The sequence below is a fragment of the Nerophis ophidion genome, linkage group LG12 (genome assembly GCF_033978795.1).
Source record: "Nerophis ophidion isolate RoL-2023_Sa linkage group LG12, RoL_Noph_v1.0, whole genome shotgun sequence".
NCBI classification, from domain to species: Eukaryota; Metazoa; Chordata; class Actinopteri; order Syngnathiformes; family Syngnathidae; genus Nerophis; species Nerophis ophidion.
Window position 1 is genome coordinate 60,610,783 of NC_084622.1, and position 24,647 is coordinate 60,635,429.

A 24,647-nucleotide genomic window follows, 5' to 3' on the forward strand; every position below is an offset into this window, starting at 1 on the left:
TTGTGATATAAACAACTTTAACACTCTTACTAATATGCGCCACACTGTGAACCCACACCAAACAAGAATGACAAACACATTTCAGGAGAACATCCGCACTATAACACAACATAAACACGACAGAACAAATACCCAGAAACACATGTATCCTGACTCTTTTGGGCTCCATTATACACTTAGCTACCACCAACCCAACCCCGCCCACCTCAACCGAAGCACGGAGGGGTGGGGGTTTGGGGTTTTGGTTGGTGGTAGCTGGGTGTATAATGGAGCCCGGAGAGTCAGGATACATGAGATTCTGGGTATTTGTTCTGTCGTGTTGTAGTGCAGATGTTCTCCTGAAATGTGTCTGTCATTCTTGTTTGGTGTGGGTTCACAGTGTGGCGCATATTAGTAAGAGTGCTAAAGTTGTTTAAACAGCTACCCTCAGTGTAACCTGTATTGCTGTTGAATAAGGATGCCTTGCAGTCTCTTACGTGTGTCTGCAATAGCCTCGTCAAAAAATTCTTTGGGCTGGCAAGGTATTTGTACAAGCTGTAGAGGGCGGTAGTGACATCATTGTACGCCCTTATTATTGTTCATCGGGTGAACACCAGCGTCCATTCGAGAGAATAATCACTCTGAAATTCGGGAGTCTCCCGGGAGAAATGGGACAGTTGGCAGGTGTGACGCTGTCAAGCGGCATTCATATAAAACTCGCAGGCCGTCCTAATATTACATTTTCATGTTAAGGTGCGGGCCGCGTGTCTGAGACCCCTGGTTTATACATAGCAAAAAGAAAAAAAAACTCTGTATGCAGTATTATTTCATTCTAAATTTCAAAAGAGTTGTGTGGCTCCCATTGTTTTCTTTACTTTGTGATTGGGTCAAAATGGCTCTTTGAGTGGTAAAGGTTGCCGACCCCTGCGCTAGAGGGATCCAAGTTTGGTTTCTTTAGCAGAGGTTCCACAACAGCTTGCTTCAAAAAATTTGGGACAGTCCCTGAAGCAAGACTGCTGTTCATTATTTCCTGGACGTGGTGGGCGACGACATCCCGGACGTCTTTGAACAGACAAGGTGGCATTAAGTCAGTGGAAAATGCTGCAGGTTTGAGCTGTGATAAAATGTTGTTGAGCGAGGACAGAGACAGCACAGATGCTCAAACTGCTTGAAGGTGAATGGACAGGTGACAGAAATAGAATGTTCAAAAGATGGGAGACAAATATTTGCCTTATTTGTGTCAACTTTATCAGTAAAAAAGTTGAAACATTTTCCACAGACCTCTGGTGAAGCTTCCAAGCATATGGATTGGGGAACACTTAAAAAAAGAATCAATTGTATTGAATAAAACATGTGAGTTGTTGAAATTACTTGTAATGAAAAATGCTTGTTGTTTTCTACCCTCAGAATGTTCTGATACTCTTTCCAGGAGTCTTTTAAGATAGCAAAGGAAACATGAAGCTTATCCTTCTTTGATTTACGCTCTGCCTGTCTGCACTGATGCCTGGCCTCTCTTATCACATCATTTAACCATGGCTTTAGAGCGCATGGATTTCAAAGGAGCATTAGAATCAAGAATGTGACAACAAGTTGATCAAATCTTTTGCGTTTAAAGAGAGAGGAAGGCAGCGTGTCCAAGGCGGAATTGCAGCAGTGAATGCTTTAATTACGCGGCGCAGAGGCGCACGTTTATTCCACGTGACAGGGCGAGGAGAATTCAAACAACACAGGTATATGGTCATAGAGCATTACATATTTATACTTTAAGTATATATCAAGATTAAGAGTGGCCTTGTTCTTGTGTGGGACCGGCAATATGTTGCACAAAAAAACTAAATGCTCAGCAAAATGTAGTTGAATTTTGAATTGAATTATGTTTATATAGCGCTTTTCTCTAGTGACTCAAAGCGCTTTACATAGTGAAACCCAATATCTAAGTTGCATATAAACCGATGTGGGTGGCACTGGGAGCAGGTGGGTAAGTGTCTTGCCCAAGGACACAACGGTAGTGAATCGGATGGTAGAAGCTGGGATCGAACCTGGAACCCTCAAGATGCTGGCACGGCCACTCTACCAACCGAACTATACCGCCCCAATATTATCCATCCATCCATTTTCTACCGTTTATTCCCTTTTGGGGTCGCGGGGGGCGCTGGCGCCTATCTCAGCTACAATCGGGCGGAAGGCAGAGTACACCCTGGACAAGTCGCCACCTCATCGCAGGGCCAACACAGATAGGCAGACAACATTCACACACTAGGGCCAATATTAAATTATGATAATAAAACTAGCTTTTTTTGTACAGTACATCAGTAAAAACACATTTTAGCCTTGGAGGACTTTGATATAAAAAAGCAGGGCAGCCTCATTTTTTATTATTTTTTATTTAATACGTTAACTTCAATACCAAACTACATGAAAAAATTAATGAAGGTAAGGAAATTCAAATCTGCGACTAATTAATGTTACCTTTCTTGTCCTGCTGTATCCCAGATCTGCAGCGCCACCTGGCTGTTGTCGACTATTATAGCCTTCACACTGTAATCTATACCTGCACACATTAGCATCAAGTTTTAACTGATTGATTGATTGCGACGTTTATTGACGTCTTAAAGAATCGAATCCATGAAATGCTTTAAAAAGGCAAATGGATGGCACAAAAAGCCAAAAGGCTTGTTTCCATTGTGGTCCATTAAATATTCATCACATTTGATACATTCAATAATAAAAGATATACAACCTTTAACATGTGTATAAAAAATTACGTAAACACATTGATAAATTATGTACATACACACAGTATACATGTCAGGTGATTTAAAAAAACAATATATACAAAAAATAGTGGGGACGGGGTATATACATTATGTACATGATTATGCACATGTTGACTCCATTTTCTACAGCTTGTCCCTTGAGAAAATATATATACCGTATTTTTCGGACTATAAGTTGCAGTTTTTTTCATAGTTTGGCCGGAGGTGCGACTTAAATTCAGGAGCGCCTTATGTGTGAAATTATTAACAAATTACCGTAAAATATCCATCCATCCATTTTCTACCGCTTATTCCCGTAAAATATCAAATAATATTATTTAGCTCATTCACGTAAGAGACTAGACGTATAAGATTTCATGAGATTTAGCAATTAGGAGTGAGAGATAGTTTGGGAAAGGTATAGCATGTTCTATATGTTCTAGTTATTTGAATGACTCTTACCATAATATGTTAGGTTAACATAGCAGTTGGTTATTTATGCCTCGTATAACCTACACTTATTCAGCCTCTTCTTCACTATTCTTTATTTATTTTAAATTGCCTTTCAAATGTCTATTCTTGGTGTTGGGTTTTATCAAATACATTTCCCCCAAAAATGTGACTTATACTCCAGTGCGACTTATATATGTTTTTTTTCCTTCTTTATTACGCATTTTCGGCAGGTGCAACTTATACTCCGCAAAATTTGGTACACTCTAACGGCCCTGTGATGAGGTGGCAACTTGTCCTGGGTGTACTCCGCCTTCCGCCTGAATGCAGCTGAGATAGTCTCCAGCCCCCCCCCGCGACCCCGAACAGGACAAGCGGTAGAAAATGGATGGACAGATATACACTATAACCACATATAAACCTGTTTGATGCTTCAGAAAGTTGCCTGAGATCAATTTTTGTTCAGATCAGGTGCCATGATTTTATGGCAGTTTTAAAATTTAGTAAGGAAGTTCGAATTTTAAGGTGCGTTCCACTATGTGGTGGCAAAATAGTAGAATGCATTTTTTCCCATGAGAGTCTTGGTTTTGGGGGGACGAGGTCTGGGGAACTCCCTCTCGTGTAGTACCTGTGAGCATCACTTACTCTGGTGAAATAGTTCGACAGGTACTCTGGAACAGTTTCTCTGAGTATTTTGAATACCAACCACATTGCGATTTGGTGTACCGTATTTTTCGGATTATAAATCGCTCCGGAGTATACGTCGCACCGGACGAAAATGCATAATAAAGAAGGAAAAAAAAAAACATATATAAGTCGCATTTTTGGGGGAAATTTATTTGATAAAATCCAACACCAAGAATAGACATTTGAAAGGCAATTTAAAATAAATAAAGAATAGTGAAGAAGAGGCTGAATAAGTGTAGGTTATATGAGGCATAAATAAGCAACTGCTATGTTAACCTAACATATTATGGTAAGAGTCATTCAAATAACTAGAACATATAGAACATGCTATACCTTTACCAAACTATCTCTCACTCCTAATCCAGAAATCCCATGAAATCTTCTTCCTCGATGTCGCTTCTAAACAACTCTGCCAACTCCAAAGGTATGCGCCGCTTCCTCTTGTCGTTTTCTGCTGCATATTTCACTACGTCCAGCTTGTAATCTGCACCACATGATTTCCTTTTCGGTGCCATTTTTGTTCAGCCCTTCTCAGTTTTTATAAGTTATCGCCAACGATGAAATCATCCATTTTAATAGCTACAGCAGTAGCATATAGCATTCCATGACCCACAATGCACTTCTGCCATGACCCTCCCCCCGCCAAATTCTTATTGGTTGATAAGCGTGTGACGATTACTGACGTGTGTGTGACGATTGCTGATATTTTGTTCGTCTCTTCCGCGAATTAGGTAAGTAATAGCATTTGATATTTTAGGGCAGGGGTCGGGAACCTTTTTGGCTGAGAGAGCTATGAAAGCCACATATTTTAAAATGTATTTTCTTGAGAGCCGTATAATATTTTTAACACTGAATACAACTGTCAGGTTCAAACACTGATGCCATCTATTAAACAGTTCAATTTTAGGACTAGATAGAACAATCCCATGATACAAGATAACCTGAGTAGAGTGGAAATAATAGGCTACCTCCTTCAGCGCTGCCTCAGAGCGGTTGTGGTGTTAGACCTGGTTGGGTGGGATTGCAAGATGGGGGGCAGAGAGGAGGGAGGGTAATGGTTGTCAGCTTCATTGGGGTCATCAGGTGGGCACCCTCCTTCACCGGCGTTTCAATGATAGGCCCACGACACCTCCAGAGGGCTCATCGGCAACACCTGGCGTCCCAGGTGAGCGCCCCTCTGCTTTTAACCATTATGTGATGTAGGTCTTACTACATCCCCAGATGGTGTCTCTCCTCTTCACCCACAGCCACCGACTGGCTGTCTCTGCTGCTCCTGAGAGGGCTTTGATGGTGTTTCGCAGGGTTTGGCCTCGAAATCCGATGTCCTTAAGCAGCCTGATTGTTGTCTGGCCCACAAAGCCTCTGCAGCCAACTTCCACTGGGCAGACCTTGGCTTTCCATCCATTCTGCTCAGCATCAGCTGCCAGTTCGGTGTTTTTAAGACTTTTGCGTTCGAATGCCTCCTCCACAGCAGCCTCCCAGGGAACCGTGAGTTCTATTATATACACAATACGCAGTGAGGAGGACCAGAGCACAATGTCTGGTCTGAGGTTTGACATGGCTATCTCTGAAGGAAAGCAGAGCTTTTGATCAAGATCCACGACCATTTTCCAGTCACGAGCCCTTCCGAGCTGGCCTATGTCTGTTATATGGCCTTTGGTGGACTCTGCACCTTCTCGGATGAACTCTCTTGTGGCTGTAGGATGTACATTTGGCGGGGGCGGGGCATTGATCTTCGCTCTTCTGGCCTCTAACGTGGCTGCTAGGCACTTCAGAACCTGGTTGTGCCGCCAGGTGCGCCCTTGTGACAGACTTGTCTTGCAGCCAACGAGAATGTGTTTGAGGTTAGCTGGAGATGGACAGAGGGGGCATGTAGGGTCCTCTCCATACCACTGTTTGAGGTTGGAGGGGGAGGGAAGGACATCATAAGTGGAGCGTAAGATGAAGCTGATGTGAACTGCCTCCATGCCCAACAGCTCCCTCCATGAGAGCCTCCTCCTCTCGACTCCTTCCCAGCTCATCCACTGTCCTTGCTTTAGACAAGAAGCAAGGAATTAAACAGAGACTGGATTCAGTTTAGCTCAATGAGGAGAGACGCGTAGACCTGTACCCTTGTACAGTGTCATCCCACGCTCTGACAAGAGAATTCTACGCCTCCTCTTTTATTTGGACTTTCCCTGATTACAACAACTAAATGCGTGCATCTGTCACGGCGGGGGGGTCACAGCTTGCTGCAGCGTCGTTCTTCCAGGAAGGCAGACGGACAACTCGGGACATGGCGTTTAGGTAAAAACTTGATTTAGCTGTGACTAAAAAGGTACAAACAAAAAGCGCTCACTGCGGAGGCACAACTTGGCTAAAGAAACAAAACTAACACTTTAACATAAACTATGAACATAACGCAAACAAGACTTACAGTGACTAGAAAAGAACAGCATGAACTTTGGCATGAAACAAGAACAGAGCATGGAAGGAACACAATGACGCCAGGACGACCAACAGAAAATGACAGGCTTAAATAGTGATGTAGTGATTGAAAACAGGTGCGTGAGTTCAAATGAATCAGGTGCGTGAGTCGTGAGAACAGGTGAACTGATTGGTAGTGATGGTAACAAAGCAAACAAGGGAGTGCGAAAACGGGAAACAATGGAGTCTTAAGCAAAACAGAACATAACTAAACACAACATGATCACAAGACATGACAGCATCTCTTATTCTTATTAAAAACATTGTTTTTCTGAAGGTAACCAATAATAAATAAAATACTTTTGACCATTAATGCGACTTCTTGAACAGGTGCGATAGAAACGGATGGATGTATTAAAATGCATGAGAGTGTTTTATATTTTGAACATTATTTTTAACACTGTGATTACCAGCGGAAATATTCATTACTTATCGTGTTAAGCAACATCAGATAATATTTATCTGAGAGCCAGGTGCAGTCATCAAAAGAGCCATAGGTTCCCTACCCCTGTTTTAGGGTAATGTGTTAATAATTTCATACATAAGTCGCTCCGGAGTATGTCGCACCCCTTGCCAAACTATGAAAAAAACTGCGACTTACAGTCCGAAAAATACGGTACTCTTTCCTCAACTCTATCCATCCATCCATCCATCCATTTTCTACCGCTTATTCCCTTTTGGGGTCGTGGGGGGCGCTGGCGCCTATCTCAGCTACAATCGGGCGGAAGGCGGGGTACACCCTGGAAAAGTCGCCACCTCATCACAGGGCCAACACAGATAGACAGACAACATTCACACACTAGGGCCCATTTAGTGTTGCCAATCAACCTATCCCCAGGTGCATGTCTTTGGAAGTGGGAGGAAGCCGGAGTACCCGGAGGGAACCCACGCATTCACGGGGAGAACATGCAAACTCCACACAGAAAGATCCCGAGCCTGGATTTGAACCCAGGACTGCAGGACCTTCGTATTGTGAGGCAGACGCACTAACCCCTCTGCCACCGTGAAGCCCTCCTCAACTCTAAACCATCCCAATTTGGTAAAGTGGGTTTAAGTTAGGTGAGTCTTAACTTTGCTACTTTTCATGGTTAAAAGGAAACGCAACAACAAATATAAGTAATTACAAACACATTTGATGCGTGAATCGATGAGCTGATAATAGCACCAAGATGCATGTGAAGTTATACATACCAACAGTAGCAGAGGTGTCAGGGTGAAAGCAGTCGTCACAAAACCGTCGCAGGAGGGAGGTCTTTCCGACACTGGAGTTCCCCACCAAGACAATCTTGAAGAGGCGGTCAGGCGATGATGGTTCACGTTCCTCCTCCATACGGAAAAAACATGCATTAAATGAAGGAGTGAAGGGAGGCAATCAATCAAAGATGGACTTACAAGTATGCTAGTATCCTGGCCAACGGGTTGACACCTCAAAGACGTTGCAATCTGACTTGTTTCTCCAATTCCTTCTGACCACTGCGGCTGAGCAGAAGATGGGTAAATATTGCTCATCACCAAGTCTATAGAGTCCTCCTGGTCGGTTGATTCCTCTCCTTCAGTAAATGGTTCAAGAGGCGATTGGGGCTGCAGCAAGTGCGGCAGGTGGTCCTCCTCAATGGAGATGATCCTCTGAAGGGAACCTCTGATTATCTCTGGGCAAGACGGTAAGTAAGTGTATGTCCCAACATTAGGTAAAGACTTTGGCTGGAATCTTGTTCTCATACAATTGTTTGGTTTCTGTAGACAAAACAGGAGTCATCACCTTCATTGTTTTTTCCACCTTTGAGGCTGCAGTGAAAAACACTTGCGAAAAATGTTCAAATGCAACACAAACCTGAAAGACACTGTCTTTTTCGTCTCGAAAAACTTTGTCCATTTCCCTGCAAGAAAGAAAATACATTGAAAAGGGTGCAAGTGTTGCAATCCAACATTTAGGGATTATTTGGATTTTGGGTGAAACTTCAGGATGATAGGAAAAAACATTAGAACTTTAAGTGAACCAAATTGGACCTTTTCTCGACTTTTGAATGCACAGGTCCAACTGTTGACTTTGTCAGTATTTTTTGCACAATTTTATTTTCTCTAAAAAGAAGTTGAACAGCAAAATTAAACATGTACATTAACCAACATACTGTATTTGGCCCCCAAACCCGATTTCCTCAAATCTGTTCCGATTTTAAATCCCGATCCGATACTTTGACGATAAATTATAAAAATGATGTATAGCAAGTAATTAAAGTAATCACAGTAAAACATTTTTATAAAGCTTATTTTATTCTTTTTTTCAAACTTCTTAGTATTGTGACAAATCAGACGCTGTATTAAATTTGTGGTATTGAAAGCTACAAACAAAAGCAAAAACTACTAGCAACCATTTAAATCATTTGGGTGTTGCCCTCAAAGATTTCCTGTATCCAGACACTTACTCTCTAAGTTTGAAAACAATTACAAAACAGACCCCCAAAAACATTTTGTAATAATAAGAAAAGTATTGTTAGTATTAGTACTGTTTTACTATACTGGGTATCGATAGGATCGACCTTGGGATCAATGGCCCCAACTTTACATTGGAGCTTTAGGTGTTAGCTTCTTGTGTCCAAAAAGTGTGTGTATTTGTTCGCACGTGTGCGCATGGACGTGTGTGTGTGGCATGCTTAGCCATTCCTTTTTCTCTCAACCACAAGTAATAATGATAATTGGAAGAAAATTAAGTTTATTTTATGTAAAAGTGGGGAATATTAGTATTTTAGAAGCAGCTTTGCACTGTAGGTACACGACTGTTTGTTGCAGCTTGCTCGCAAATTCTAGTCTGTGTTCTGGCAAAATGCACACCCTTCTAGAATTCATAAAACTCCTGCATGTGTGTAACATGGATTACAGAAATATACCGTATTTTTCGGACTATAAGTCGCAGTTTTTTTCACCGTTTGGCCGGGGGTGCGACATACTGTCGACTTATGTGTGAAATTATTAACACATTACCTTAATATCAAATAATATTATTTATATCATTCACGAAAGAGACGAAGAAAATGTCAGCAATCGTCACACACACTTCAACCAATAAGAATTCAGCGGGGGAGGGTCATGGCAGAAGTGCATTGTGGGTCATGGAATGCTAACTGCTATATGCTACTGCTGTAGCTATTAAAATGGATCATTTTATCATTGGAGGTAACATGTAAAAACTGAGAAGGGCTGAAGAAAAATGGCATCAAAAAGGAAATCATGTAGTGCAGATTACAAGCTGGATGTAGTGAAATATGCAGCAGAAAACGACAAGAGGAAGCGGCGTATACCTTCGGAGTTGGCAGAGTTGTTTAGAAGCGACATCGAGGAAGAAGATTTCATGGGATTTCTCGATTAGGAGTGACATTGTTTGGTAAAGGTATAGCATGTTCTATATGTTATAGTTATTTGAATGACTCTTACCATAATATGTTAGGTTAACATAGCAGGCACCTTCTCAGTTGCTTATTTATGTCACACACACTTCAACAAATAAGAATTCAGCAGGCATTGTATGTGTGTGACGATTGCTGAGATGACCCTCCCCCGCTGAATTCTTATTTGTTGAAGTGTCTGTGACGATTGCTGACATTTTCTTCGTCTCTTTCGTGAATGATATAAATAATATTATTTGATATTGAAGATGGCGCTGCTGTAGTGGCTGCTGTTGGCAGGACCTCTGTGCTCTTGTGTCATCCTTTTGTGTTTCCCTCTTGTTTTCATGTGTCAATATATATTTTTGCCTTTTGGTCCAGGACCCTTTGGGACTGTGTGACAAGGGGTGGCACTTTTGTGACCTCTGTGGTGCTTTTTTTGTGGACTTCTGGATCTGTCTCTCGGCAGCCTTTTGGCCATGGAGACCAGCTGCTGGGTGTCTGCCACACCGGAGTCGGTTTTGAGGGACTGGTGGAGATGCGGATGAGGGGACAGGACTGCGGAGCTAGCACTGATCGCTGGGACGGAGAGGCTTGGCGGTGTCTTGGCTGGGTGAGCAGGTGTCGGACACCTCAGTCACCTTGGACGTATCCTCGCTCATCCATTCGGACTGGACACTGGCCGAGAGTGGAGTCGGCTGTCTTGGTTGCTTTGTTGGGTCTGCTCCTGTCTCTGGCCATTCTCCCTCCACCCCAGCGGACGATGACGTGGAACACCGCAGAGGCCACCACAGTGGATATGTTTCTTTTACTTTGTATTCATAGCTGTATGTAGAAGTGTCTGCTTGTATCTGCTGCTTTAATGTCTTTGATGTCTGTCCTTTGTGTTCTTTGATGTTTGATGTTTCCCTCTTACACACATGGAAGAGGGATGTGTACTATGGCTATGAGTTGTTGTTTTTTCCTTGGCCTTAGTCTGCACCCCCTCTCCAGGGCCCAGGCTAAGACCGATTTTTTTATTTTATTTTAATCTTCTATTTTGTTCTCCCATTCCCCCCGCCCCTTGTTTACCTGTATCTCACCTTTTTTGTAAGGGGCGCTGGAAGCCGGCAGACCCGTCAGCGATCCTGTTCTGTCTTCCTGTAATGTTTGTTTGATCTTGAATGGGATTGTGCTGAAAATTTTAATTTTCCTGAAGGAACTCTCCTGACGGAATAAATAAAGTACTATCTAATCCATCTAATATAACGTACACTTATTCAGCCTGTTTTTCACTATTCTTTATTTATTTTAAATCGCCTTTCAAATGTCTATTCTTGGTGTTGAGTTTTATCAAATAAATTTCCCCCAAAAATGCGACTTATACTCCAGTGCTACGTATATATGTTTTTTTCCTTCTTTATTATGCATTTTCGGCCGGTGTGATAAATACTGCGGAGCGATTTATAATCCGAAAAATATGGTAATTGTCTCTCTCTGAGCATGCATCCCTTTTGAACGAATCTTTCACACGAGGACAATCTTTAGTCATATAATCACTGGAACACAGCTGTGGTAAAGATCGGCTTGGTGTAACACCTAATCAGCCATTCAGCAATCGGTTGAAAAAGGCGACTATCGGCCTCTGATCCAATCCTATGATCAGGACTTGTATTGTTAAAATGTAAAGGTTAAATGTTCCTGTTACAGTTTATAGTATCTTAAGTTCATTCTGTAATTCCCCCCGAGATATTAATACTTTTGTGTGAGTGGTGGTGTATATGCTTGACATGCTTGTTGACATAGTAACAATGTATGGCCTCAAAAAACCCGCACATGTATCCACATATCTCAGCAAATGCGGACAAGGTTTGTTAGGGATGAACATGACATGTCAGCAGAATAAGAGTTAGAGATGTAAGTTGCAGCTTGAACCACTGAATCAGGAGAGTTATTGTTGGCCAATAGCAGAATGCTGTGAAATACAGTTCCAGTTACAAGCAGCTGAAGTGTATTCAAACCTCATCAGGTCCAACTGTTTGAGAAGGCTGGCTCGCTCTCGCTGCAGTCTCTCTGTTAGTCTGTCTATTTCCCTGAGACAAGCAACATTACATGCAGTGTTAGAATTGCCATAAATACTGCTAGGTTGTGGCATATAATTGCTTCATTTGGGGGTAGGGGTAGTGGAAACATAAAAAGGCCAAAACAGCAGGAAAGACCCAAATCTTGTTACCCACATTTCCATCTCTTTGTGGACACAAGCGGACTGCTGGTGAAGCAGACCCAGCTGTTCCTGTGCCGAGAGCAGCTCTTGACTGGTGTGATCCAGTTCCTTTGCGAGATCATCGTTTGTCTTCTTCAGCTTCACGTTCTCCACCTTGGTCACATGTTGCTCGTTGTGAAGCTCCTTGCACTGATGCTCCAGCTGTGGTTGAGGCCAGTGGTGGTAAAGAAAACACATGGCAGTTGAATGTAATATGATTATGTGATTATTATTTAATAGCCTGCAGCCACCTTCTGCAACACTGATCACATCAATATGCCAATATAATTAGAGCAGTATAAATCTTCAAATCTCAAAGTCCCAGGATTATTTCGCTTATCACTAAACATTAATTAACCTATAGCAGTGTTTCTCAAATGGGGGTACGGGTACACTTGAAGGTATGCCAAGGGGTATGGGAGATTTTTTTTTTTAAATATTCTAAAATGAACAACAATCAAAAATCCTTTATGAATATATTTATTGAATAATATTTAATCAAAATATGAATTTAAGTTCATTAACTGTGAAAAGAAATGCAACAATGCAATATTCAGTGTTGACAGCGAGATTTTTTTTGTGGACATGTTCCATAAATATTGATGTTAAAGATTTCTTCTTTTGTGAAAAATATTTAGAAGTAAGTTGATGAATCCAGATGGATCTCTATTACAATCCACAAAGAGGGCACTTTAAGTTGATGATTACTTCTATGTGTAGAAATCTTAATTTATAATTGAATCACTTGTTTATTTTTCAACAACTTTTTAGTTATTTTTATATATATATTTTTTAAATAGTTCAGAAAAGACCACTACCAATGAGCAATATTTTGCACTGTTATACAATTTAAGAAATCAGAAACTGATGACATAATGCTGTATTTTACTTCTTTATCTCTTTTTTTCAACCAAAAATGCTTTGCTCTGATTAGGGGGTACTTGAATTAAAAAAACTGAAAAAAGGTTGCGAACCACTGACCGGTAGCACTACTGTATACCTTGATCGCAATGACCCGAACAAGTAATTCCTGGCACACCAAGTTTTATCATGCTCGTATTTTGGCCTATTTTGTAAGTTTACCACTAAAAATAAATGGGTATTAAAGTTTCAAATTTTGGGAAATTGGAGAAAAACACTTCAAAATTGAAGGACTGTGTGTTGAATTTGAGTGTTTAGGCCTAAACATTTGTTGGAAATTATAAATCATTTCTGTAATTTGTCCATCATAAATTCCTGTAAAATATAATAAACTGGATTGTGCATCCTTTAATTTCAATCAATCAATCAAAGTTTATTTATATAGCCCTAAATCACGAGTGCACAACCCATAACGACATCCTTGATCCCACATTCAGATTCAACATATTGTGGGGTGAAGCCAATTCAATTCAAATTCAAATTTCTCACATGAATTGAATTCCAAAATAAGAATTTTACACACGCCTGCCGATGAAATACATTGAGGTAAAATTCAGTCGCTGTGCACTTGTCACTCACCCTCCTTTGCTTCTGAAAGAGCTGTTCCAACTCTTTCTCCTTGGTGGTAAGCTGTTTCTCAAGGTCTTGACTGCGAGACACAAATTTCTTGTCGTCCTTCAGTGCAGACATAAAAAAAAAAGGATTTCGCAAGCAAAAGAGCTCAAAATGAGATGCAGCATTTGATAGAATTTTAAAATATTAATATTTGTCTTACCTGCAGCACAATGCGATCTCTTTCATTCTTAATTTGCTGCTCCATTTCCTCATAAAGGCGCTGGATCTCATCAACGTGTGTCGCTGCTTTCCTATTAGAAGTTATATTTGTATGGACGGCACTCTTAGCATCACACGAACGTAAAACATGCATGTACAGTGCATCTGTAAAAAGTATTCACAGCGCTTCACTTTTTTGTTATTATTTTGTTATGTTACAGCCTTATTACAAAATGGAGTAAACGCTTTTTTGTTCTCAACAATCTGTATTCAATACCCCTAAAAAACAAAAAAAAATCCCATGTACATTAGAATTTACAGCCTTTGCTCAATACTTTGATTATGCACCTTAGGCAGCAATTACAGCCTCAAGTATTTTTGAATACGATGCCACACGCTTTGCACACCTATCTTTGGGCATTTTCGCCCATTTTTTTTTGCCCATTCCTCTTTGCAGCACATCTTAAGCTCCATCAGATTGGATTCGAAGCAATGGTTTTCTTCCAGGATGTCTCTGTACATTGCTGCATTTATTTTAGTCTAGTCAGGAAGTTGACCAAGAACCCGGTGGTCACTCTGTCAGAGCTACAGCATTTCTCTGTAGAGAGAGGAGAACCTTCCAGAAGGACAACCTTATTTGCAGCAATCCACCAATCAGGCCTGTATGGTATAGTGGACAGACAGAAGCCATTCATTCATAAAAGTTTGCTAAAATGCACCTTGAAAGACTCTTAGACCATAAAAACAAAACTTTGGTCTGATGAGACAAATATTGAACTCTTTGACGTGAATGCCAGGCATCTTGATTGGAGGAAACCAGGCACCGCTCATCACCAAGCCAATACCATCCCTACAGAGATGAATGGTGGTGGCATCATCATGCTGGAGGGATGGTGTTCAGTTGCAGGAACTGGGAGACTAGTCAGGATAGAGTAAAAGATGAATGCAGCAATGTACAAAGACATCCTGGATTTAAACCAATTCTTCTCCAGATGGAGCTTGAGGGGTGCTGCAAAGAGGACGGATCGATACTGCCCAAGAATGACTGTGCCAAGTTTTTGGCATCATATTCAAAAAGACTTGAGGCTGTAATTGCTGCCAAAGGTGAATCAACAAAGTATTGAGCAAATGCTGTGCATACGTATGTACATGTACATTTTTATTTGATATTTTTGTGTATTTCGCACTGTCTTTATGGGGTATTGTGTGCAGAATTTTAAAGACAATAATGAATTAATTCCATCCATCCATTTCTACCACTTATTGCCTTTGGGGTCGCTGGTGCCTATCTCAGCAACAATTGGGCGAAGCCGGGTTACACCCTGGACAAGTCGCCACCTCATCGCAGGGCCAACACAGATAGACAACTAATTCCATTTTGGAAATTGATTGATTGATTGATTGATACTTTTATTAGTAGATTGCACAGTACAGTACATATTCCGTACAATTGACCACTAAATGGTAACACCCCAATAAGTTTTTCAACTTGTTTAAGTCGGGGTCCACGTTAATCAGTTCATGGTACAAATATATACTATCAACATAATACAGTCATCACACAAGTTAATCATCATAGTATGTACATTGAATTATTTACATTATTTACAATCCGGGGGGTGGGATGAGGAGCTTTGGTTGATATCAGTACTTCAGTCATCAACAATTGCATCAACAGAGAAATGTGGACATTGAAACAGTGTAGGTCTTATTTAGTAGGATATGTACAGCCAGCAGAGAACATAGTGAGTTCACATAGCATAAGAACAAGTATATACATTAGAAGTACATTTGAGTTGTTTATAATCCGGGGAGATGGGATGTGAATGGAGGAGGGTATTAGTAAAGTGTTGAAGTTGCCAGGAGGTGTTGTTTTAGAGCGCTTTTGAAGGAATATAGAGATGCACTTACTTTTATACCTGTTGGGAGTGCATTCCACATGGATGTGGCATAGAAAGAGAATGAGTTAAGACCTTTGTTAGATCAAAATCTGGGTTTAACGTGGTTTGTGGAGCTCCCCCTGGTGTTGTGGTTATGGCGGTAACATACCAAAATTTTGGAATAGTGAAGCACTGTGAATACTTTCTGGATCCACTGTAAAGCAACAGGCAAGTTAATACACAAATATTTAGGTTGTAATGCATTAGATTTGGCTGTACTGTCAATATAACAGAGCCCTGATAAACTCAGTACACTTCAGATATCTCCTGACCTTTTAAGAGCGCTCTCCATGTCCCTTTTCTCCTGGTTCGCAACGATGATCTGCGATGTCACTCTTGCCAAGAAGTCCTCAAAATTGGATAAAAGGTGTGGTTCGTCCCGGCGTAGCTGGGCCCACAATGTACGCATCTCCGCCGGACTGATGATAGGAGGGGGTTAACAAACATCGTAGATGAGCATGTTTAGGTGTTAACTACTTCTCCCCAATAATAGTTATTAGTAAAACACAATGACACACATTAAAGCAGGAATAATCATGACAACTACGTAAAATCCAAGCTCAACTTTATAGGTTATGATGGATGATCTTACTTGAAAATACTTTGTTTTGATTTTTACTTAATTTTCATTTCTGAATGCACGCTCCAAGATTCCATAGTTCACAAGCCCTGTGTAGTATTTAAAGAAATGTACTGTACTTCATTGAACAATTGTTGTAGATATTGTTATAAATATTCATAGTTGCATGTAACCAAAAAGAGATAGAATAATATAAAACACATGTCAATAACACTGATTAAAAGTACAATTATGTGTTGTTTTTAATCCACGTAAGAAAGTCTTGAGAAAAGATGCCCTGTAATTATTAGGAAACTCAATTTGTATTTTATATTTAATTTTTTTGTGTGACTGCGGTTCTCAAAATAGAATACCCAAATGCTAACACTGCGAAATCTGGCAACACTATATAATTTTATTGCAATACATGGCAATTGTACAACATACCCATCAGGTTTATATGCATATGTTGTTGCAGAGATCTATCTACAATTGCAGTGTTTTACCCACTGTACTACAATCTATCTATGGGGCGGCATAGCTCGGTTGGTAGTGGCCGTGCCAGCAACTTGAGGGTTGCAGGTTCGATTCCCACTTGTGCCATCCTAGTTACTGCCATTGTGTCCTTGGGCAAGACACTCTACCCACCTGCTCCCAGTGGCACCCACACTGGTTTAAATGTAACTTAGATATTGGGTGTCACTATGTAAAGTGCTTTGAGTCACTTGAGAAAAGCGCTATATAAATATAATTCAATCTATGCAACATCATTGTCTAATATGCATCATTGTATGTAATTAATGTAAGGATAAGGATGCTATGTGGGAGAGACAAAAGGTTAGCAAAAACATGAAAAGAAAAACTAATACGTTTGAAAACACAAACAAACATTCTTTGTTTCTTCTTTTTATGTTTTTTTAAATGTCAGAAGCAAGACTGGGCCGGTGCCTGGAGAGTGGGGGCACAGTACTGCTCGTTGAGAAGAGCAACACTGTATGTGCTTTAATAATAAGCTACAGTCACATGGTTATGTGTTTATGAATAAGGGCAAACAGGTAGCGACAAACGTATTTGTGGCAGTCCAGATTTTTTTTTCGTGAGCTGCCACATATAAATGAAAGTATGTAAAACAATGACAGAAGTATCTGATGATATAAATAGTGATAATTGTCAAATTTAGACATTTACAATGTGTAGGTCAAACATTATACAGTGCAATTTAATTACGTATTTGTAAACTAAATAATTGAGGTAGCAAACCAAGTATTGAAAGAAATGATAATACACGTCCATACAAGGACAATACTCACTCTTCAAAGACATTGTTGGCTCCCAGGCTCTCCATTAGCATGGAAAAATGTTTCTCCTCCTCATCTGAAATTGCAGGGCTCTCTCCCCACCGATTTTGGTAGAGAACCTCTGAAGACTTTGTACAAAGTGGTTTATTCTCCACACTTTCAGTTAAAGATATCTTCCTGCCATACAGAAATTCACCTAGAAAATGTGAGATTCAAAACATGAGACTGCAAGCTGCACTGTGATCAAGAACATACAACTGAACATACTAAAGCCAGTGGAGAACTCATTGAGGGTGAGATATCCATTGTTGTCAGAATCAAGCGTGTCAAACACTTTCTCCAGCTCGTCTGCATTGAGAGGGAGTTCGCCATGCAGCCGCTATTTTACATGACAAAAAAAACAGCTGTTATTGGCAAGAACACAGCCCCAAAGACAATGACAACAGAGCAGATATAGCAACCGCTACTTCGAACTGATATGGGCAGGCCTTACACGCTCTTATGGGTATAACAATAACTGATGGTTATTTGGTTTATTTTATCAATTCAATAAGCTTGCCATTAATAATACTTCAACTAAGATTCATGGTAAATGCAGATAAATGAATAACTGTTGATTTTAACATCTGGTATTTTCCCAATGGAGCTACAGATCAGTTTTCAATGATTGACCACACTGAACAGCTGCAAAGGCACTTTTCAAGCTGAATAAATGCAATACTTTACCCTCATAAAAGAGATGGCTGGTACAATCCTTTGATGGAGTTAAATCAAAAGAACACAACATAAAGAATATTTTTGGTTGCACATATTCCTCCATATAACAATGAAAATTTGGGATAAATATTTGTTTATAAAGAAATGAAAAGAAAGTATATTCTGATTATATGCCATTATGATGTACTATAGTCAGAGGTGCACTATAAAGTATCAAACGAGCTTAAATGTGAATAATTGTACACTTCAACCGAAAACAAATAGAAACCACGCTACAGCAGAAAGTAACCAGAAGAAGAAATTAGCAAGTACTGTAACACAATAATATCCAGACAGCACGGCAGTACGTCAGTCAGCCATTGATATGAAAGAAGAACCACGTCTTTGAGCCACAAGTTTAGGGCAACTGGGCCAAAGTGTCTGGACATTTGGTGTTTTTTAGAAGGTACAACCGTTAAATCAAGGATACCTGTTCACTAAGAAGGGGCTTGTATTTATTTTTTTCACTTAGCATGCTACTAAGTTCTCACGTATCTGGACTTTGGTGTGTGCACTAATCCAAAAAACAGAAATTACGCAATACTGCATACAATCGTAGCCAAGGGCGATGTTTTAGACCAGGTGTCGGCAACCCAAAATGCTGACAGAGCGGTATTGGTTCAAAAATACAAAAACAAATCCGTCTGGAGCCGCAAAAAATTCAAAGCCATGTTACATACAGATAGTATGTCATGATATATAAATTATATTATGAGGACTTAAAGGAAACTAAATGAGCTCAAATATACCTACAAATGAGGCATAATGATGCAATATGTATGTAAAGCTACCCTAAATAGCACGTTAGCATCCATTAGCTTGCAGTCATGCAGTGACCAACAATGTCTGATTAGCACTCCACACAAGTCAATAACATCAACAAAACTCACCTTTGTGCATTCATGCACCACGTTCAAGGTTTGGTGGACAAAATGAGACAGAAAAACAAGTGGCATAAAACACGTCTTAGAAAGTTATACATGTAAACAAACTACGATGAGTTCAAGGACCGTCAAAATTAGTATTATTATTTATATAAATAGAAGATTTGAAAAGATGGCCCATCTAATACCCGGTGGTCTAGTCATTTGTAAATGCAATTCAGCAAGAAACGCCTAGAAAAAAAATATTCTAAGCAAGTCAGAGCTTTTCTTCCTGTCGCATGCACGCACGCACACACACACACATATATATATATACACACACACACACACACACACAGTAACCAGAATAAATGTAGCTGGGACATGGATCTGTTTAAAAATAGACAAATAGAAGAAGAGATCTGACATTAGTATATTGGTGATCATGATCAAAGAAGCAGAGTTGTCAAACCCTACAGAAATATGATACATTTTTACAACTCACTATCTGACAGAAAAATATATTTCTGATAATAATAATTTTGACTTTTGAATTGAAATATTTTAATTGAAATATTTATTTCAAACTGGCACAGTACAACAAAACACTTATTTTTTTTACATTTTGGATGAAGCAAATGCTTATAATATCCCAACCCCTCTCACTCATTCCACATTTAACATAAACAATATAATACAAGAACAATACTATAGAAACAAAAACAAAAGGAAAACTCCTGTACACGAACAATACGATGGTGCCACAGTTACTATGAGACAAAACACACACACAGGCCCAAACTCTCTGACAATACACCTCTCTCCCATCACTCTCTTTCCTCCTCATACTTTAACTTTGATTTTGCCTCCAAAAATATTTTTTCTCTAAACAGGCTTTGACAAAATGTGTCATATATTCAGGTCAATATGGTGAATCCCTTTAATTCTTTCAGAGCATTTTTTTCAGCCTTTATTAAATCTTCAAGTATTGAAAGTAACCGTTTAACAGGACTTGGATGTGCAGAATAAGACACTATTGTCTTGGAAATAATTCTCAACTAAAAGGTTGAATCCATAAGGGTTACGCAACAAATCATGACATAATAACTGCTGGAGTATTTACCAAAAAAAGCCAACACAGCAACACCTCTGTAGGGCAGTGCGTTTTTGGGACATGTTTACACTGCTGCAAATGTTGACAGAGGCCACCCATATAATCCAGGGTGGCGATACAGGGAACGCATGTGATCTCTGTCAGACTCTCAGCTGTTCTTGTTAAGTGTATTATCTGGGAGGGACATATTCATTACATAAAGGCACAGCATAATTCAAAGCCGTGAAAATGCACAGCTGAAACTGTAAGCAATATTGTCGTACGGCAAAAAAACAACATTGAGTGGTGCTCTGAGAGTCTCTTTAGAGCAGGCTGTGATATCAAAGCTCTTTTGTGTGTTAAGGCCCACAAGTGCTTCATCAATGGATTTGCAACAGTGAGGACCAACATCTGAGGACACCAAGAGAATCTGCACAATAATGTGAGTGGAGGGCTTGGACCACAAAGCATTCACATGGCTCTCTATTTTCACCTCTTGTTTATCACCTTCCCTTTACTCTGCATTATGCAGCTTTGAATAAAGCAAACGTGTGTATGCCATGTCCTGTTCAGCATCACTGATAAGAGAACAGTGCCATTAAGAAACGGATAGCCTGATATTTAGATCAAACATTTAGCATTTTCGAATATCAGTTCACAGAAAACAGTATTATCAAAGTTTTTACATGATTTTTCTCTCACCTGCATGTCTTGTCGGTTGATGAAGCCCTTTTTCTCAATGTCGCAAACCTGGAAAAACTCATGGGTTTTCTCCAGGATAGTGTTTTGACTCACAAGCCTAATCTCCCTTTTCCTCTGGTCGCTCCCGCGTTGAGGCTCCTCTTTGCCGCTAACATGCTCTCCCTGCCCCGTGCTGACTTCCGAGGTGGTCGTTGCGTTGCCATTGGCACAGGGAACAGTTACGGCCGCCATGGTGTTAAGAGTTGGTAGTTCTGGTGTGAGCGTCCGCGCTGTCCTTCGCATGAGCAAGGTGTGCAGGAGACAGATCTGAAAAGAAGTTGCTCCGCCAGCTGGGGAGCATCAGAAGCTTTTAGCGATGTAACAAATCGTCTCTTAGCAACCACCTGTTTTAATTAGTTGCTTGTATATTCTCAATGAATAATTTCTCAAACTTCCCTGCAAAAAAAACTTGCATTACATTCTAACAATATGTTAAATGCATTAAAACATTTTAGTATGTGAAGCACAGTTTTTTAGAGTACCATCCTTTATATTGATCTGAGTTCATCTTGTTACCGCTTTTACGTATTTAATAGCCCATTCAATTTGCAGATTAATGCCAATGCCATTTAGGTCATGAATAGCTCCACTCGGTCACCAGGGTGGGGGGTCCCCACATCTGCGGTCCCCTCCAAGGTTTCTCATTCTCATCCCATAGGGTTGAGTTTTTTCTTGCCCTGATGTGGGATCTGAGCAGAGGATATCGTTGTGGCTTGTGCAGCCCTTTGAGACACTCATGATTTAGGGCTATATAAGTAAACATTGATTGATTGATTGGTCTGTTTCGCCTCTACATTTTTTTCCAATCCGTCTCATACCTTGGTTTCATCCATCCAAAGAATCTGAACATTGCAGGGTGTTTGACATAATTGTGTAATATAGCCAGCCCATTTGGTTACATACACATATTTATGAAAAGAAAAATCTGACCTTCACTTCTGGGAACATTGCTCTTGCTCAGACTAATTTTCTTTGACATGTCATCCCCAAAATGAAAAGAAACTTGTGGTCTGAGGGAAAGGGTCCTGTATTTCTCAGATTTACGCAGCCTAAAAATCTAAAGTGTATTAGTGTGGAACACTGCCTTCATGGAACAGAGCATTGGACGACACAAGCACACTGGCCCCATCATTAGGTAAGCCTACAAAATACAATGAGATCCAATACAAGGGTTTGGAGTGAGGGAAGCCATCTATGTCAAGGTTGTAAATCCATCCCTGAACGGAGGAAGTGGTCTGTGACACCACCTGTCTACCACATACAATACCGCCCTTTCAATCATTCCTAAAAGACTCTGCAGTTTAGCCTCCAACAAATAGCAGGAGTTAGAAACATTCTGGTCACAGAAATCAACCAGAAGGTGCCATTTGTTTACAATTAAATGGAATGATCACGTGGGGGATTCCGACTTTTTTGGACTGGTAGTAGTCGATCCATAGCGATCGTTCTGCCACACAATGCCCCAATGCTAACGAGGGGAAATTACACTTCAACGACTGTTGATGGCTTTGACAGTAAAATTGCTCGTTTGCATTAAAACAGTTTGTGGGAGTGGGCGTAGTCGGCACACTTGTTGCAGGAGAGGGCCGGCTTCTGAAAACAGCTGACAGGTGATTAGATGGCCCAGCTGGGACTGGTTGTCTAATGACCTGTTGTTCTTACCAGTCGTGGCCGGGAGCAGGAGTGTGGTTGGAGTTGGAGAGCAGAGCGAGAGACACTGGAGAGCAAAGAGCAAGAGAGATGGGGACTGGAAAGTTGAGGGAGGTGCTGCAGCGTGTACACAATAAAAGCGTTGTTTAAACCTGAACACCGGGCTCTCGTGATAGTGTGTGGTAGTCAAAAGAACCCACTGGTGGGCAACTTCTACACAGTGTTTTTTTTTTCTCAATACGATCAGGCGAAACCATCCTTGCCCATGGAAAGAAAGCCTCCTGGTTTTTGGAGTAGAAATATTTGAGTTTTGGCACCAACCGTTGGACTTGATCTGACCAATCTAACTATGAGCACGAAATGATAAAGCCTACTCGAATAAGAGGCGAAACGTCAAACGAAAAACCAAGCAGTCCAGTTGCGAACGATTGAACACCTTAAGACAGGGGCGCTAACACTTTTTCTGCAGGTGAGCTACTTTTCAATTGACCAAGTCGAGGAGATCTACCTCATTCCTATTTATAATGTATATTTATTTATTTATGAAAGAGACATTTTTGTTAACAAGTTAATGTTGTTTAATGATAATACAAGCATGTTTAACACACATAGATTCCTTTCTTTCATGAAGACAAGAATATAAGTTGGTGTATTACCTGATTCTGATGACTTGCATTGATTGGAATTAGACAGTGGTGCTGATAACGTCCGCATTTTCAAATGGAGGAGAAAAAAAGTTGTCCTTTCTGTACAATACCACATGAAAGTGGTTGGATTTGGCATCTCATTTGTCCAACTTGCATACTCCTTTTTAAACACTTTGTTATGAGAGTAGCATATGTGTGTGGCCCTTTAATGTCTGGCAGCAGGTGAGTGTGTGGGCGAGCGAGGAGAGGGAGCGGTCGCTGAGGGCGGGGGAGAAATACATTGGCATCAAACTCCGTAGCTTGCTAGCTTTCTGAGACTCTTATTTTGTTAGCACAGGCAGGATGAAACAGGTCTTTTATGGTGAAGACAGGAAGTGTGCAGTCGCTCTTTAGAGTTTTGACAGTAGGTACGGAGTCTCTAGAAATAAAATGTGTTTCTCTGCGTCCGCCCTGTTAGTGATTTGTTTCTTAAATATGAGCTCGCAGCAGCCAGCGTCATCTCACAAGATCCTCGGGTGCCCAGAATGTCAAACAACTGAAGAAAGTGAAGTCTTGGTATGATTGATGATTGCTCATTTTTATGTACATTTTTTAATGCCTGGCTTGAGATCGACTGACACACCCTCCGAGATCGACCAGTCGATCGCGTTCGACGTAATGCCCACCCCTGCCTTAAGATGACAACGACTTGGATGAATGAGAACCTTCGTAGGTAAGGGCTTTAAAAACAATTTTAAGAAAACAAAAAACCAAACAAGTTTGTAAAATATCGGTTTGTAAGGATACATTTGCCTTCACGCAGAGCCGACGTAGCTCAAGCGGCTGCGGCGGGCGATTGTTCCTATTTATTGTGACCAAAGGTAACACAAGCCGGTGAAAAGATTCAACAGAACAACCATCAGAGCCGACAAACAGCCGGCTAACTGCTAACTGCTTAAACTAAAAAAGTGAAACCCTCGCTGACGTCACACACTTGACAACACACACATACATGCAGGCACACGCTGCTCATATGAAACTTCTCTCAACTGCATATGACATCCATCCATCCATCCATCTATCAATTTGCTACCGTTTGTCCCGTTCGGTGTCGCGGCGGGTGCTATCTCAGCTGCTTCGGGCGGAAGCCGGGGTACACCCTGGACAAGTCGCCAATTCATCGCAGGGCCAACACAGATAAACAACATTTACACTCACATTCACACACTAGTGCCAATTTAGTGTTGCCCATCAACCTACAGTATCCCCGGTTGCATGTCTTAAGAGGTGGGAGGGAGCCGGAGTAACTGGAGGGAACCCACGCAGTCACGGGGAGTACATGCAAACTCCACACAGAAATATCCCAAGCCCGGGATTGAACTCCGGACTACTCAGGACCTTCGTATTGTGATGCAGACACTAACCCAGGGGTGTCAAACTTAAATACAGAGTGGGACAAAATTTTA

General features: G+C 40.7%; 1 protein-coding gene across 3 annotated transcripts in view; it reads right to left on the reverse strand.

The window, feature by feature from the left end:
* The window catches only part of LOC133563642 (EF-hand calcium-binding domain-containing protein 4B-like), a 43,932-nt gene that overhangs the window by 9,823 nt on the left and 9,462 nt on the right, over positions 1 to 24,647 (reverse strand). Inside the window, exons 2-14 of one of the 3 annotated variants that reach the window (XM_061917900.1) lie at positions 22,568 to 22,622; positions 20,867 to 21,195; positions 17,720 to 17,831; positions 17,465 to 17,648; positions 15,868 to 16,014; positions 13,657 to 13,747; positions 13,461 to 13,556; positions 11,935 to 12,122; positions 11,719 to 11,790; positions 8,170 to 8,215; positions 7,731 to 8,072; positions 7,530 to 7,662; positions 2,449 to 2,530 (exon numbers count right to left, since the gene is read on the reverse strand). In XM_061917900.1, coding sequence (XP_061773884.1) covers positions 2,449 to 2,530; positions 7,530 to 7,662; positions 7,731 to 8,072; positions 8,170 to 8,215; positions 11,719 to 11,790; positions 11,935 to 12,122; positions 13,461 to 13,556; positions 13,657 to 13,747; positions 15,868 to 16,014; positions 17,465 to 17,648; positions 17,720 to 17,831; positions 20,867 to 21,148 — 1,775 coding nt within the window. In that variant the 5' untranslated portion in view covers positions 21,149 to 21,195; positions 22,568 to 22,622. The remainder of the gene's footprint in view (positions 1 to 2,448; positions 2,531 to 7,529; positions 7,663 to 7,730; positions 8,073 to 8,169; positions 8,216 to 11,718; positions 11,791 to 11,934; positions 12,123 to 13,460; positions 13,557 to 13,656; positions 13,748 to 15,867; positions 16,015 to 17,464; positions 17,649 to 17,719; positions 17,832 to 20,866; positions 21,196 to 22,567; positions 22,623 to 24,647) is intronic. The other 2 variants (XM_061917901.1, XM_061917899.1) reach the window with 2 other exon arrangements.